Source organism: Pelophylax lessonae (assembly GCF_965119305.1).
Source record: "Pelophylax lessonae genome assembly, chromosome: 5".
NCBI lineage: Eukaryota > Metazoa > Chordata > Amphibia > Anura > Ranidae > Pelophylax > Pelophylax lessonae.
This window is the reverse complement of record NC_138772.1, coordinates 211,226,266-211,239,882: the sequence shown is the minus strand read 5'-3', so window position 1 is coordinate 211,239,882 and position 13,617 is coordinate 211,226,266. Positions and strand designations below refer to the sequence as shown.

General features: G+C 42.5%; 1 protein-coding gene across 1 annotated transcript in view; it reads left to right on the top strand.

Annotated features, from left to right (window-relative positions):
* Nucleotides 1–13,617, top strand: part of ITPRID1 (ITPR interacting domain containing 1) — a 192,878-nt gene that overhangs the window by 130,062 nt on the left and 49,199 nt on the right. Inside the window, exon 9 of the mRNA XM_082259492.1 lies at nt 7,777–7,831. Within this exon, the coding sequence (XP_082115618.1) occupies nt 7,777–7,831 (55 nt within the window). The remainder of the gene's footprint in view (nt 1–7,776; nt 7,832–13,617) is intronic.

The following is a 13,617-nucleotide window of genomic DNA, read 5'->3' as shown; positions in this document are numbered from 1 at the left end:
GTGACAAATAGCAACAACACTTAGCAGATGCTTGGTTTGTCTTTGTATGCCTATGCTTGTATCAGTCTGTTAGATTGCCCTAAGGGCTATTGGCTGCTGATCTTCAGTTTAAACTTAAGCTATTCTTAGGTAGTAAACAGCAAACTTTAAATTGGCTAATCAGCTGACGCAAGTGTATAAACAACGCAGAATAAGAAGCACTTTTACAGAATGCTAGAGTTTCCAGAAAAAAATACATTTTTAACATGTACACTTAATAGATAATGAACATGCAAATTAGCACATACATCACTCCAAAAAAAAATTACAATCTGCCATAATTAAACATATAAACCTGATTCTGTTCCAAAATCTTGGGCACTCTGTTGTGTAAATATTAACCATAGCTTTTATGGTTGAGTCCTGGTGTTCTTCCTTCCAGCTTTCTACCCTTTTTATTGGTCACCAGTTGTGATAGACATCTCCACTGGTCAACAGAAAACTGTGAAGGGTGGGAGGATTTGGATAAGAGCTCAAACAAGTAAGATGTGGTCAGCATTTGCATATTAGTTTGCATTAGGTTTGATGGAATAAGCATGTGACTAACGGCCACTTGATATAAAAATGAAATGATAAAAAAACCAAAAAGCAAAATGTAATATATTGCAGCTTACAGTCCTTAGATGTGATGACTATTTTGGCTGAGTATTTTCCACAAATGCAAAAAATAATACTTGTTGCTCTTGGCAAACATGTAGTGTCCTTGTCACTTTCTGTGAGCTGCACTGAAGCATATTTTTTTTTCCTAGTTATGATCTGTAACTACCAATTACACTGCCCCCCACATAATAGAGATGAAATAGAGACATGTTTGTAACCCATATTAGGAGACCAGCCTAGGGTGAAAGCTATGGCTCCCTCCATAGATACAGTAGAGGAGGAATGTAGCCACCTAGGGACAGGAGGTGTGTTATTTGCTGCGTTACCAGTCGAAAATACATCAAAAGAAAAAAAAACGCAGACACCCACCAAGGACTAGCAAGCTGCAGCGTATTACATGTTTAATTTGGGTTTAAATACGCTCTTAAACCATTTCACTGTTAACATGGAACCACACTTGTTCTTGTTTTCCTTTCATTGTATCAGAACAATGTATACATTATTTACGAAACTTGAAAGAAAAGCACCAACCCTTAAAGAAAAAGCCAGGTCTAATTAAAAACCAGTTTATGTTTTAAGGTGAGGAACTGTTGAAGTCACTGAAAACAACCAATTAACACTTTTACCTGCTTTGCTTGCAGTGGGACATGTGATTCCGCCCATCCCATTCATTGCAACTTGCTGATTAGCAGCCCAGATTACAAACCGCAAAGCAAAACATTGGAAGAATTTGCATTTTTTCCCGGAGTAGGAAGAATATGGAATAAAGGCACATTAAATTCTTTAATACATATATATATATATATATATATATATATATATATATATAAAATAATTTAATGCGATTTTATGCCATATTCTTCCTACTCTGGGAATATAATATAATATAATATAAATGTATAATACAGTCTATTTTATATTTTAGGGACTAGACAATAAAGCAATGGTTATATAATTTAACTGCATAGTAGTTTTAGATATACAGGTGTATATATATATATATATATATATATATATATATATATATATATATATATACACAGCTGCAAGAAAAAGTATGTGAACCCTTTGGAATTGTATGGATTGCTGCACAAATAGGTCATAAAATGTGATCTGATCATCATCATCATCAGTCGCAACAATAGACAATCACAGTCTGCTTAAACTAATAACACACAAAGAATGAAATGTTGCCATGTTTTTATTGAACACACCATGTGAACATTCACAGTGCAGGTGGAAAAAGTATGTGAACCCCTAGACTAATGACATCTCCAAGAGCTAATTGGAGTGAGATGTCAGCCAACTGGAGTCCAATCAATGAGATGAGATTGGAGGTGTTGGCTACAGCTGCCATGCCTTTAAAAACACACACCAGTTCTGGGTTTGCTTTTCACAAGAAGCATTGCCTGATGTGAATTATGCCTCGCACAAAAGAGCTCTCAGAAGACCTACGATTAAGAATTGTTGACTTGCATAAAGCTGGAAAGGGTTATAAAAGTATCTCCAAAAGCCTTGCTGTTCATCAGTCCACGGTAAGACAAATTGTCTATAAATGGAGAAATTTCAGCACTGCTGCTACTCGCCCTAGGAGTGGCCATCCTGTAAAGATGACTGCAAGAGCACAGCGCAGACTGCTCAATGAGGTGAAGAAGAATCCTAGAGTGTTAGCTAAAGACTTACAAAAGTCACTGGCAAATGCTAACATTCCTGTTAGCGAATCTACAATATGTAAAACACTAAACAAGAATGGATTTCATGGGAGGATACCACAGAGCAAGCCACTGCTGTCCAAACAAAACATTGCTGCACGTTTACAGTTTACACAAGAGCACCTGGATGTTCCACAGCAGTACTGGCAAAATATTTTGTGGACAGATGAAACCAAAGTTGAGTTGTTTGGAAGAAACACACAACACTATGTGTGGCGAAAAAGAGGCACAGCACACCAACATCAAAACCTTATCCCAACTGTGAAGTATGGTGGGGGGGCATCATGGTTTAGGGCTGCTTTGCTGTGTCAGGGCCTGGACAGATTGCTATCATCGAAGGAAAAATGAATTCCCAAGTTTATCAAGACATTTTGCAGGAGAACTTAAGGCCATCTGTCTACCAGCTGAAGCTCAACAGAAGATGGGTGCTGCAACAGGACAATGACCCAAAGCATAGAAGTAAATCAACAACAGAATGGCTTAAACAGAAGAAAATACGCCTTTTGAAGTGGCCCAGAGTCCTGACCTCAACCCGATTGAGATGCTGTGGCATGACCTCAAGAAAGCGATTCACACCAAACATCCCAAGAATATTGCTGAACTGAAACAGTTCTGTAAAGTTCTGTAAAGAGGAATGGTCAAGAATTACTCCTGACCGTTGTGTACGTCTGATCTGCAACTAAACTTTTGGTTGAAGTTATTGCTGCCAAAGGAGGTTCAACCAGTTATGAGGGTTCACAAACTTTTTCCACCTGCACTGTGAATGTTTACATGGTGTGTTCAATAAAAACATGGCAACATTTCATTCTTTGTGTGTTATTAGTTTAAGCAGACTGTGATTGTCTATTGGTGTGACTTAGATGATGATCAGATCACATTTTATGAACAATTTGTGCAGAAATCCATATCATTCCAAAGAGTTCACATACTTTTTATTGCAGCTGTATATCTATTTATATATATATATACACAGTATCTCACAAAAGTGAGTACATCCCTCACATTTTTGTAAATATTTTATTATATCTTTTAATGTGACAACACTGAAGACATTACACTTTGCTACAATGTAAAGTAGGAAGTGTACAGCTTGTATAACAGTGTAAATTTGCTGTCCCCTCAAAATAACTCAACGCACAGCCATTAATGTCTAATCCGCTGGCAACAAAAGTGAGTACACCCCTAAGTTAAAAAGTCAAAATTGGGCCAAAAGTGTCAATTTTGTGTGGTCACCATTATTTTCCAGCACTGCCTTAACCCTCCTGGGCATGGAGTTCACCAGAGCTTCACAGGTTGCTACTGGAGTCCTCTTCCACTCCTCCATGATAACATCATGGAGCTGGTAGATGTTAGAGACCTTGTGTTCCTCTACCTTCCGTTTGACGATGCCCCATAAAGGCTCAATAGGTCCAGTCCATCACTTTTACCCTCAGCTTCTTTAGCAAGGCAGTGGTCATCTTGGAGGTGTGTTTGGGGTTGTTATCATGTTGGAATACTGCCCTGTGGCCCAGTCTCTGAAGGGAGGGTTAGCATTCCTGGTTCCCTCAATGAACTGTAGCTCCCCAGTGCCAGCAGCACTCAGCCCCAGACCATGACACTCCCACCACCATGCTTGACTGTAGGCAGAACACACTTGTCTTTGCACTCCTCACCTAGTTGCCGCCACACACGCTTGACACCATCTGAACCAAATACCTTTATCTTGGTCTCATCAGACCACAGGGCATGGTTCCAGTAATCTATGCTCTTAGTCTGCTTGTCTTCAGCAAACGGTTTGCGCACTTTCTTGTGCATTATCTTTAGAACAGGCTTCCTTCTGGGACGACAGCTATGCAGACTAATTTGATGCAGTGTGCAGCGTATGGTCTGAGCGCTGACAGGCTGACCCCCCCACCCCTTCAACCTCTGCAGCATTGCTGGCAGCACTCATAGGTCTATTTTCTAAAGACAACCTGATGCTGAGCACATGCACTCAACTACTTTGGTCGACCATGGCGAGGCCTGTTCTGAGTGGAACCTGTCCTGTTAAACCGATGTTTGGTCTTTGCCACCATGCTGCAGCTCAGTTTCAGGGTCTTGGCAATCTTCTTATTGCCTAGGCCATCTTTATGTAGAACAACAATTCTTTTTTCTGATCCTCAGAGAGGTCTTTGCCATGAGGTGCCATGTTGAACTTCTAGTGACCAGTATGAGAGAGTGAGAGCGATAACACCAAATTTAACACACATGTTCCCTATTCACACCTGATTACTTGTAACACTAATGAGTCACATGACACTGGGAAGGGAAAATGGCTTATTTGGCCCAACTTGGACATATCAATTTAGCATACTCACTTTTGTTGCCAGCAGTTTAGACATTAATGGCTGGGTGCTGAATTATTTTGAGGGGACAGCAAATTTGCACTGTTATACAAGCTGTACACTCACTACTTTACATTGTAGCAAAGTGTCATTTCTTAAGTGTTGTCACATGAAAAGATATAATAAAATATTTACAAAAATGTGAGGGATGTACTCACTTTTGTGAGGTACCGTATATACAGACAAAAATATATATATATATATAGTTTGTTGAGTACTGTCTTTAGGAAAGCAGAATTAAAATTTCTCAATCAACATTAACTATTTTTAATCCTTATGTTGCTAGCATTAGTAAATAAATAGGAGGGTATATTTATTTGTTTTAAACAGTTTTTTCCATCTCTTCAGTTGCTTCCTGGTTCTTGATCTAGGCCAAAATGATGTCATACATCCTAGGAATCTTCATGGGTATTTTTCTTTCATCTGCAGGAAGAGGGAAGGGGTGTTTCTGTCAACTAAACACACCCTCCTGCCTGCATGCTTGAGCTAAGGGCAGATGGATTACAGGAAGTAAATGCTACATGAATCACCTACCTTTAGACCACATTCACACTGAAGCGGCACAACTTCGGGGGCGGCCTGTGAAGTCGCGTGCAGCGCGACTTCGGCACGACTCGCACGGACTTCATAAAATGTATGTCTATGCAAGTTGCTCCAGGTCGCCCCAAAGTAGTACAGGACCCTTTTTCTAAGTCGGAGCGACTTGTGTCGCTCCTATTAGAACCGTTCCTGTACTGCACAATGGACCGCGACTGTGCATGACTTGTCAGGCTGACCAAGTCGCCTGACAAGTCGTATTAGTGTGAATGGACACTTATGGTCACAGCTAGAAATTCTAGGGGGATATCTCTCAGTGATTTTTCCAGCAGTCTCTTTGCAGTCACATTCTGAACATAGTGTAGGTTTTCAGATGGTGACAACAGTGGTCAATACCTGTGGCATGTGTGTTAAAATGGCTACTTGTAGTTCTCATCTAAAACCAGTGTAGCAGGATCACAAGGCAGGAGCACAATTAGGAGACAGGAACAGAAAGTTTTAACACTATACAAAAAACCTTCATGGGAAAATCACCAGATATTTTCAGTAAAGTGGCAGATTTAAAAAAATGAAAACGACTTTTGAAATGAATTATCATGTTAAAGACGCTCTGCCTCTCTTCCTTCCTTATCTAACTATGCGGGCCGGCATCGCATCGCCGCTGCGCCGCATACTAGTACTGTGAGTGTGTCAGTCCTGTCTGCTGCCAGCCAGTGCCTAGGCTGGACTTCTCTGCTCCTCCTCTCTCAGGGCCTAGCCGCGCACCCTGAGCCTCCCCTCCCTCACTCCCTGCCCTCACGTTCAGGCAGGCGGGCGGGGGCGGAGCCAGTCGCGGTGACGTCAGCGCTAGGGATAGGAGACAGGAGGTGAGCAGTGAGGTGCGGGCGGCCGGGCCGGGTGAACATAGTGCAATTAAATATGCAGCAGATCACAGATAGGATGGATTATGGCCATAAATGATGGCAGCTTGCCTTGAGTTGAACTTCATTATGTCGGTCACTGGTCAGTATGTTTTAGCAGCAGCCAGCAGATCATCATAGTGCTTGAACACAGCAGATCACAGATCGGATGGATTATGGCCATAAATTATGGCAGCTTGCCTTACCTTGAACTTCATTATGTTGGTCAGTCACCGGTCAGTATGTTTTAGCAGCAGATCATCATCATCATCATCATAGTGCTTGTTGTCTCACTCTCACAACAGACAGTGTCAGTCATGTGAAGTAACTGTATTCCTCCTCCTCTGCTCTGTGTGTGCAAGCCAGGGCCCTGCCCAGGGCCACTCCCCAGACAGATTTGGGCCTGCAAGGACCCCCTGTGTTTTGAGTACAGACAGTACAGATGTCCTTCTAGTGTGTCCCCCCTGTTTCATCTTTCATGCACTGGGGAGATAAATATAAAAAATGCCATCCAGACTGTCTCCCTGCGTTATTCCCAGGCCGCCGATCCCCTGCTGAGCAGAAGGATGACAGACAGCAGTGCAGAGACAGAGCTGTCAGTTCCCCATGCATCTCTATGGGGGAATCGGATGGGAACAGACTGTCGGTCCCTTCTCATCCGATCCGCTGGATGGATGGCAAATAGGGTTTCCATCCGTCCAGATTTGACGGATCGGATATCAATGGACATGTCTCTGCTGACATCCGATGCCCCATAGAGATGCATGGGCGGACCGTTCAGATCCACCAAAAAACGGACAGGCGGATCTGAACGGACCCCCTATGCATCCCTATGGGGCATCGGATGTACATGTCCGCTGACATCCATCAAATCTGGGCAGATGGAAACCCTATTTCCAGCGGATCGGATGAGAACTGAGCAATGGTCCGTTCCCATCCGATTTGCCCATAGAGATGTATGGGGACCTGACAGCTGTGTCTCCGCACACAGCATGGAGAACAGCTGTCATCCTCCTGCTCAGCAGAGGATCGGCGGATCGATCCCCTGCTGAGATAAACTGAGTCCGTCCGATGGACGGACAGTGTGAAAGAGCCCTTAGTTTCAGTGTGAATTTGCTGTTCCTCCTCCTCTGTGTGCAAGGGCCACTCCCCAGACATTTATTAAAAGGGGTTGGGGTGACACCATGAGTTACCGCACCGGGTGACACCAACCCTAGTGACGCCACTGTCAAGGAATGAATTTATATATGCTTCAAAGGCAATTTGAGTTAGGGAGAACTATGGGGGCTACTATTGCTGACCTTTCTTAATGATAGTAGTTGCTAGATTGACATTCCTCTGCCTTTAATAATAAGTCAACAACCTAGAATAAATATGTACCCAGAGGTTTTACCTTCACTCTATCCTCACAGTGTGCATATTTGTTATAGGTCAGTAATTCTGAAAGTATTAAACCTAAAGCCAGCCAGAACACTAGCATTTTTAGAAGGAGGTTAGCAATGCCAACCATGTGCTTTTCTCTAAATGTGTTTTCTTTTAAAAACATTACAACTTTAGCTTACAAAATGTACATTATATGATAGCATAGTGCTTGGCAATGAATGTTCCCAATGTTGTGTATTCTAGGTGCAAAGTTTTGAAGAGGACTACCCAAGGGCACTCAGTCAAGACAGAATTTCAGGTAGGTCTCTCTTTTATTCAATAATTAGGTCAGAGTTTCTTCTAGAATGTAGAAGTGGGTCTCATTCAATCATACTATAACTCTGTGACCTAGGTTTTATTGCTAAATAAATTCAGACATGTTAATGTGTATGTTAAATCCACAATGGACTTCTCCTATTTGCTTCCTTTTGGCCTGTTTAACCACTTGGCTTCTGGGCACTTTTACCCCCTTCCTGACCAGGCCAATGTTCACCTTTCAGCGCTGTTACACCTTGAATGACAATTGTGCAGTCATGCAACACTGTACCCAAATGAAATTGAAATAATTTTTTCCACACATATAGAGCTTTCTTTTGGTGATATTTAATTACCACCGTTTTTTTCCTAAACTAACAAAAAAAGACCAAAACTTAAAAAAAAAACAAAAAAAAAACATTTTTTATAGTTTGTTATAGTTGTTATAGTTTGTTAAAATTTTGCAAACAGGTAATTTTTCCCCTTCACTGATGTGCGCTGATGAGGCAGCACTGATGGGCACTGATAGACTGCACTGATGGGCACCCATAAGCACTGATGAGGTGACGTTGATGGGATAACCACAGTGAGATGCTTCCTTTTAGATATCATCTACACCTGTGTTTGGAGGGGTATGATTGGGTGATTGAGCCCCCAAGCACCCCCCTATTTGCTGCAGAGGCACTGCTACCATCATACATAGAATGGCATTGGCAGCAGGGGGTTCACACACACACACAGTGGCTGCACCTGGTGGGAGTGTGTATACCCCCCCCCCCCTCACCACCACCATACTATGGTGGCAGTGCCTCTGCAGCATATGGGGACTTAGTTGTGCATTTTTACTGCCCCTCCAAACACAAGTGTACAGTAGATGATGCCTAAAAGTTAGTATCTCACTGGGTGTGTGTAAAACTGGCAATTTGGCTGTGAGATTGAAACAATCTGGCAGCTGTGCAACCGCCGGATCGCTTCTACAAACCGCCATGAGTATCACCATGTTGCCCAGGTTCTTCTTAATGAGACCTCTGATGTCTCAATACAGAAAATGTGTCACCAAAAAATGCATATGGAATTGTTTGTCCCCATATGTTGTGATGAAAAAAAAAAAAATTCTGAAAAGAAATGTAAAAAAGTGTTGAAAATAAAGTTACACCCAAGCACTTAAAATGCCTCCCCAAAAAATTGTTGAGCTCCATCCCCACATACACGCATGTACAAATGTAAATGCATGTGTCAGGGGTTCCTACATGAGAAATTACGCTTCCCATGTTACATATCACTGCGCAAGCCAGAATGAGATCAATAATTAATGGGTAACTGTAAACTGATGACCTGTAGGGGTTTTTAAAGTGTTACCAATGTTCGTTGCTGTTTCATGGGTGCACGCAATTTTACCAAAAATTGTGCAATATATCACGTTTATGTGCCCTATAATTCTATGTATAATGTTGTGTCTCATAAAAGTTGTGCTAATATCATGCCACTTATGATTTGTGTGGCATTGCGAATGATGGGGTCAGGTAGCTTGTATGGGGCCCAAACATTTCTAACAACAGTCCTGCCAGCAATGTCATATGTTTCATGCTAGATTTAGGTACTGTACATCTGGCCATCCTTATTTGCCAGGAGGAAGAAGGTTCAGCACAGTCATTTATAGTCATTTGTACAGAGCAGCAGCTCTAAGTGCAGGCACATTCTATTTTCCTATATTTGCATGAACTTGATTAGGATCAGATTAGGAGTAAGCATGCATTAGCAGTAAGCTAGCTGGTGAAGCAACATGGGTTATTCATTTCAATGAGAGCCTCCTTGACGGAAAAATACAAGTAAAAATATTAAATGCTGGAAAATAAAATTAAACATTTTTTTGTCTATAAAGGTGTCAGCATATTCAATGATAAACTAGAGACTTTCATGATGAAGGTAAAACAATCCTAACGCCTGGACAGTTTTGTGACTTTGACATGTGTTATAAAAACAAGCTATAATTCACCTGGATACAGTATGTAGTTTTGATATGTACATTTTTACTAAGATAAATTAGGCTTTCATTTGGTGGTAAAAAGTAATGGATATCCCTTGATTATTTATTTTTATATCAAAGGAAACCTAGCACAAAAAAAAGTAAAAATGTAATTTTTTTTTTTTAACGTTTAGCTGTGTATTTCTTGCTATTACCATGACCTACCACCAAAAGACAAGCCAAAACAAATTCTCCTGTTCCTAATGGTCATAGCAATAGCACGTGTGTATATTATTTGTTGTTTTGTACCCTTAGTAAGACCCAGAAACAATAGTGCACATTTTGCTTTTTTTATCCTACCTAAAACACACTGACACTGACACTAAAGTGACAATAATATTAAATTAAAAATTGCTTTTTTTGTATCCTTCCAAAAATACCCTAATCTTGGCTTTGACTCTGAGCATGACCTTTGACTCTAATCTTGAACCTAACCCTTACCCTGACACTGGCCTAGATCAAACCCTGATCTAGCTATTTTATATTTTATTTTATTTTATTTTTATTTATTTTTTTACACACAATTTTTTTGTTTACAATGTTTTCCTCTAGCAAGGAGAAAAAGATACCATGTATATTTTCTCTATCGTTCATTGACAGACGCAGTCCCCTGATGCATATCAGTAGGGTAATACCACCCCCTACAGGAGTAGGACACTAGGCAGAAAGATTTTCTGGCTACGCCTATGGGCAGTCCCTGGGGGTATACCCTCTCTCTTCCTGCATAGGATGTCAGTTTTAATCTGCCTAGTCTGGAGTAAGGACCTAGTTCCTTGCTGGGATCTTTGGTCCTGGCATGGAAGTAATTTTTTATGTAGATTTTTTTTAGCTAGTCTTTTTTTCTCCGGAATGTTTTTCCTGTCAGACCTTCAAGCAATTATGCTGGACTGGGCGACAGGCTGGACCCCCATATCCAGTGGTCACCCCAGTCTGGCCATCGAGTGCGTGCAGGCTTTAGCTCCGTGCTGGGTCAGCTGCGAAATAGTCCCACTGGACAGGGACTGGCCCCGCAAGTTAAACATCTCGCCAGGACGCACACGACAGGGTCAAGGCTTATGTTGCAGCGTTCCTATTTGGCCGACAGCCCCCCTACTCCGGTGGCGTGGGGTCCTGTCATGAGATGGCGCCCACCTGTGTTTCTGGTATGGTGAGCACTTCCCCCCCCCCCCCTTCCCTGGAGGATTTTGGGGTGGGCGCAGGCCCCCTCCCTGGAATGGTCGGACCCTCACACTCCAGGGTTTCCCTCTGTCCTGTTGTGACCCCCCTCCCTCGTGGAGGACTGCTTGGGCCTACCCGAGGCTGGGGCCTTTTTTCTGTAATTTTTCTCAAAGTTTGCTGGCGGGTTCTATTAGTGCAACATGGACCCCTCAGACCTTGTGTCCCCACCTGACCTCCTCACGGAGGCCGCAGGGCCCTCCAGATCTCAACTGTCCACTGATGCGATTTCAGCGGTCCTGGAATCTTTTGTGTCCCGGGTGGAGGTGGCCTTTAGAGGGCGGGGTGCACAGAAACAACCCCTCCTATCCCTGCCTCCTCTGATGTCCCAGACTTTGAGTCTGACCCAGCCACCGCAGACACGGGTACCCCGGCTGGGTTGGTGCTGTGCCTCCTCTTATAGTGAGAATGAGCTTTCTGCCTCTTCTGCTGCGCAGGATAAGGCGCGGGTGGACGCACTGGTTGTTTCAGTGCATAAAACCCTAAAATTGGAGGATTCGGCTGTCGTCGCTCCTAAAGCCTCCAAGGGTGGAAAAGTATTTTCCCTTCCCCATTTATTTTGCTGGCCTGCTCGCCAAATAATGGAAGCAGCTGAAACATTCTCCTGGGGAGTCTAGGCGGTTTGCCAGATGCTACCCTTTTGAGGAGTCTCTGGTGAAGAAGTGGTTGGTGCCACCTAAGGTGGATCCCCCGGTCTCCAGGCTTAACAAGGCTACTGGGATTCAGTTAGAAGTTTCCCCATCCTTTAAGGATCCAGAGGATAGAAGGGCAGAGGCTGCGGCCTGCAACATGTATGCTATGGCGGGGACTGCACTACGACCTGATTTTGCTTCGGCCCTTGTCACCCAAACGGTGACTGAATGGGCGAAGCTCCTACGCAATGACGTGGAGGGCCAGCCTATCCCTCCTGAATTTGGGGAACTGTTGAACCAGATGGTGCAGGCGCTGCAGTTTGCTTGCGATGCTGCACTGGACATTGCTTCCCTTTCGGGTCGTCTGTCGTTTTCGGCGGTGGTCATGAAACGTAGTTGCCATAAGAAATATTGAGATAGAACTGCAAATTAAGCATTAAAAGCCATGGCTAATGTAGAAGCAAACAAAAAGAAAGAAGGAAAAAAGAAAAAAAAGCCTCAGTGTTTTGAGCAAGTGTGAACAAGGCCTTTTTAATTGTTTTCACTTTGTGAAAAAAAACACAAATCTTTTCAGAAAAAGACTTTTATAGCGTTCTAAAAATTCCAGCCAGATGATAGAGGTTAGTGAACCTGAAAAACACGTTCTACTAGCACTGAGCAGAAAATGGCAATGCATCAGCTGAAGGAAGAAGGACTGCTTAGAAATCTGAGCTATACACTGTAACTCAGAGCAAACATACAATCAGATAGGACAGTTTATAACATCATTTGTATTGTGATTTGAAGAGCGTATCCCAAAGCACTTCAACATTTAACTTTAAGATTTCCATTATATTCAGTGGTGCTCATTCACACCTGAGCATCAAAGCTTGCCATGTGAAGCACAAAAAATACATTAGCTTCTTTGGGGCAGAGTCACTAATTTTTTCCCTCTATAGACTTCAATGGGAGCTCCTAAAAATTCCTAAAGACGTGTGACTTTTTGCCTCTCCTCTTAGTAACTGGCCTTTTATTGACTAGAAATGTGCATACAAATACATACAATAAACTACTCAACAATTGTCTGAAAATGTTCATGTTGTGAATTGGGGCTAAGTTCACTCACTTTACATTTCACTTTACATATAGTTCATATAGGGCACCAAAGAGAGGTCATCCTGGTGTCGGGGAAAGGGCAGAGGGATCGCCCCAGTGTCAACAATATGGCTGTCTTTGTCATCCTTATGATTGCTGTCCTTCGTTATCACTGTATATATTCCTCCCGCTTTCCCCTTTGGCTCCTGCACTCTTACTGTCTGTAAAACAGGCAGAGGCATAGGTAGCGTCTTCATTCCAGTAGCTGTACTAATACATCCCATGGGCCCTGTATGAGGAAAAGGCTTTAAAAAGGTGTGGGATTGTTTCAATGACAAATTAGGTATGTATTCCTGGTATGAGTGAAGCTTTCTGAGCCAGGACATCTCTGCTTAGCTTGTCCTCTCCATGTGCTCTCACTAGGGGGTTAGGGCTCATGTACACAGGGCAGTTGAAAACCTCTTCTGAACGCTGGAAACTGACAACTGGAAACCATTGGTGAAAAACGTTCATTTTACATACCGAGTTTAGTTCAAATGAAAGGTTTCCCCCTCTAAAAACGCTTATAAAGGAAACCCGCATAAACGCAGTTACCGCGTTTACAAGCATTTGGCGTTTGAAATGCCTGTAAACTAGAGTTCTGAATGTGATTTTTCTGCTTTAAAAAAAGCCAGTTTCAACCTGAGTCAACTGCCTCTAAACTACTATAAATTACTGAGTGTACATGTACACATAAGATTACATAGAGGAGTTTAGGGGCTGCTGAAAAAAACACCCAACTGCTCCTAAACGTCCGTTTAGCAGCTGCAGTGTACATGAGGCCTATGGTAGTTGGTTCTTGGT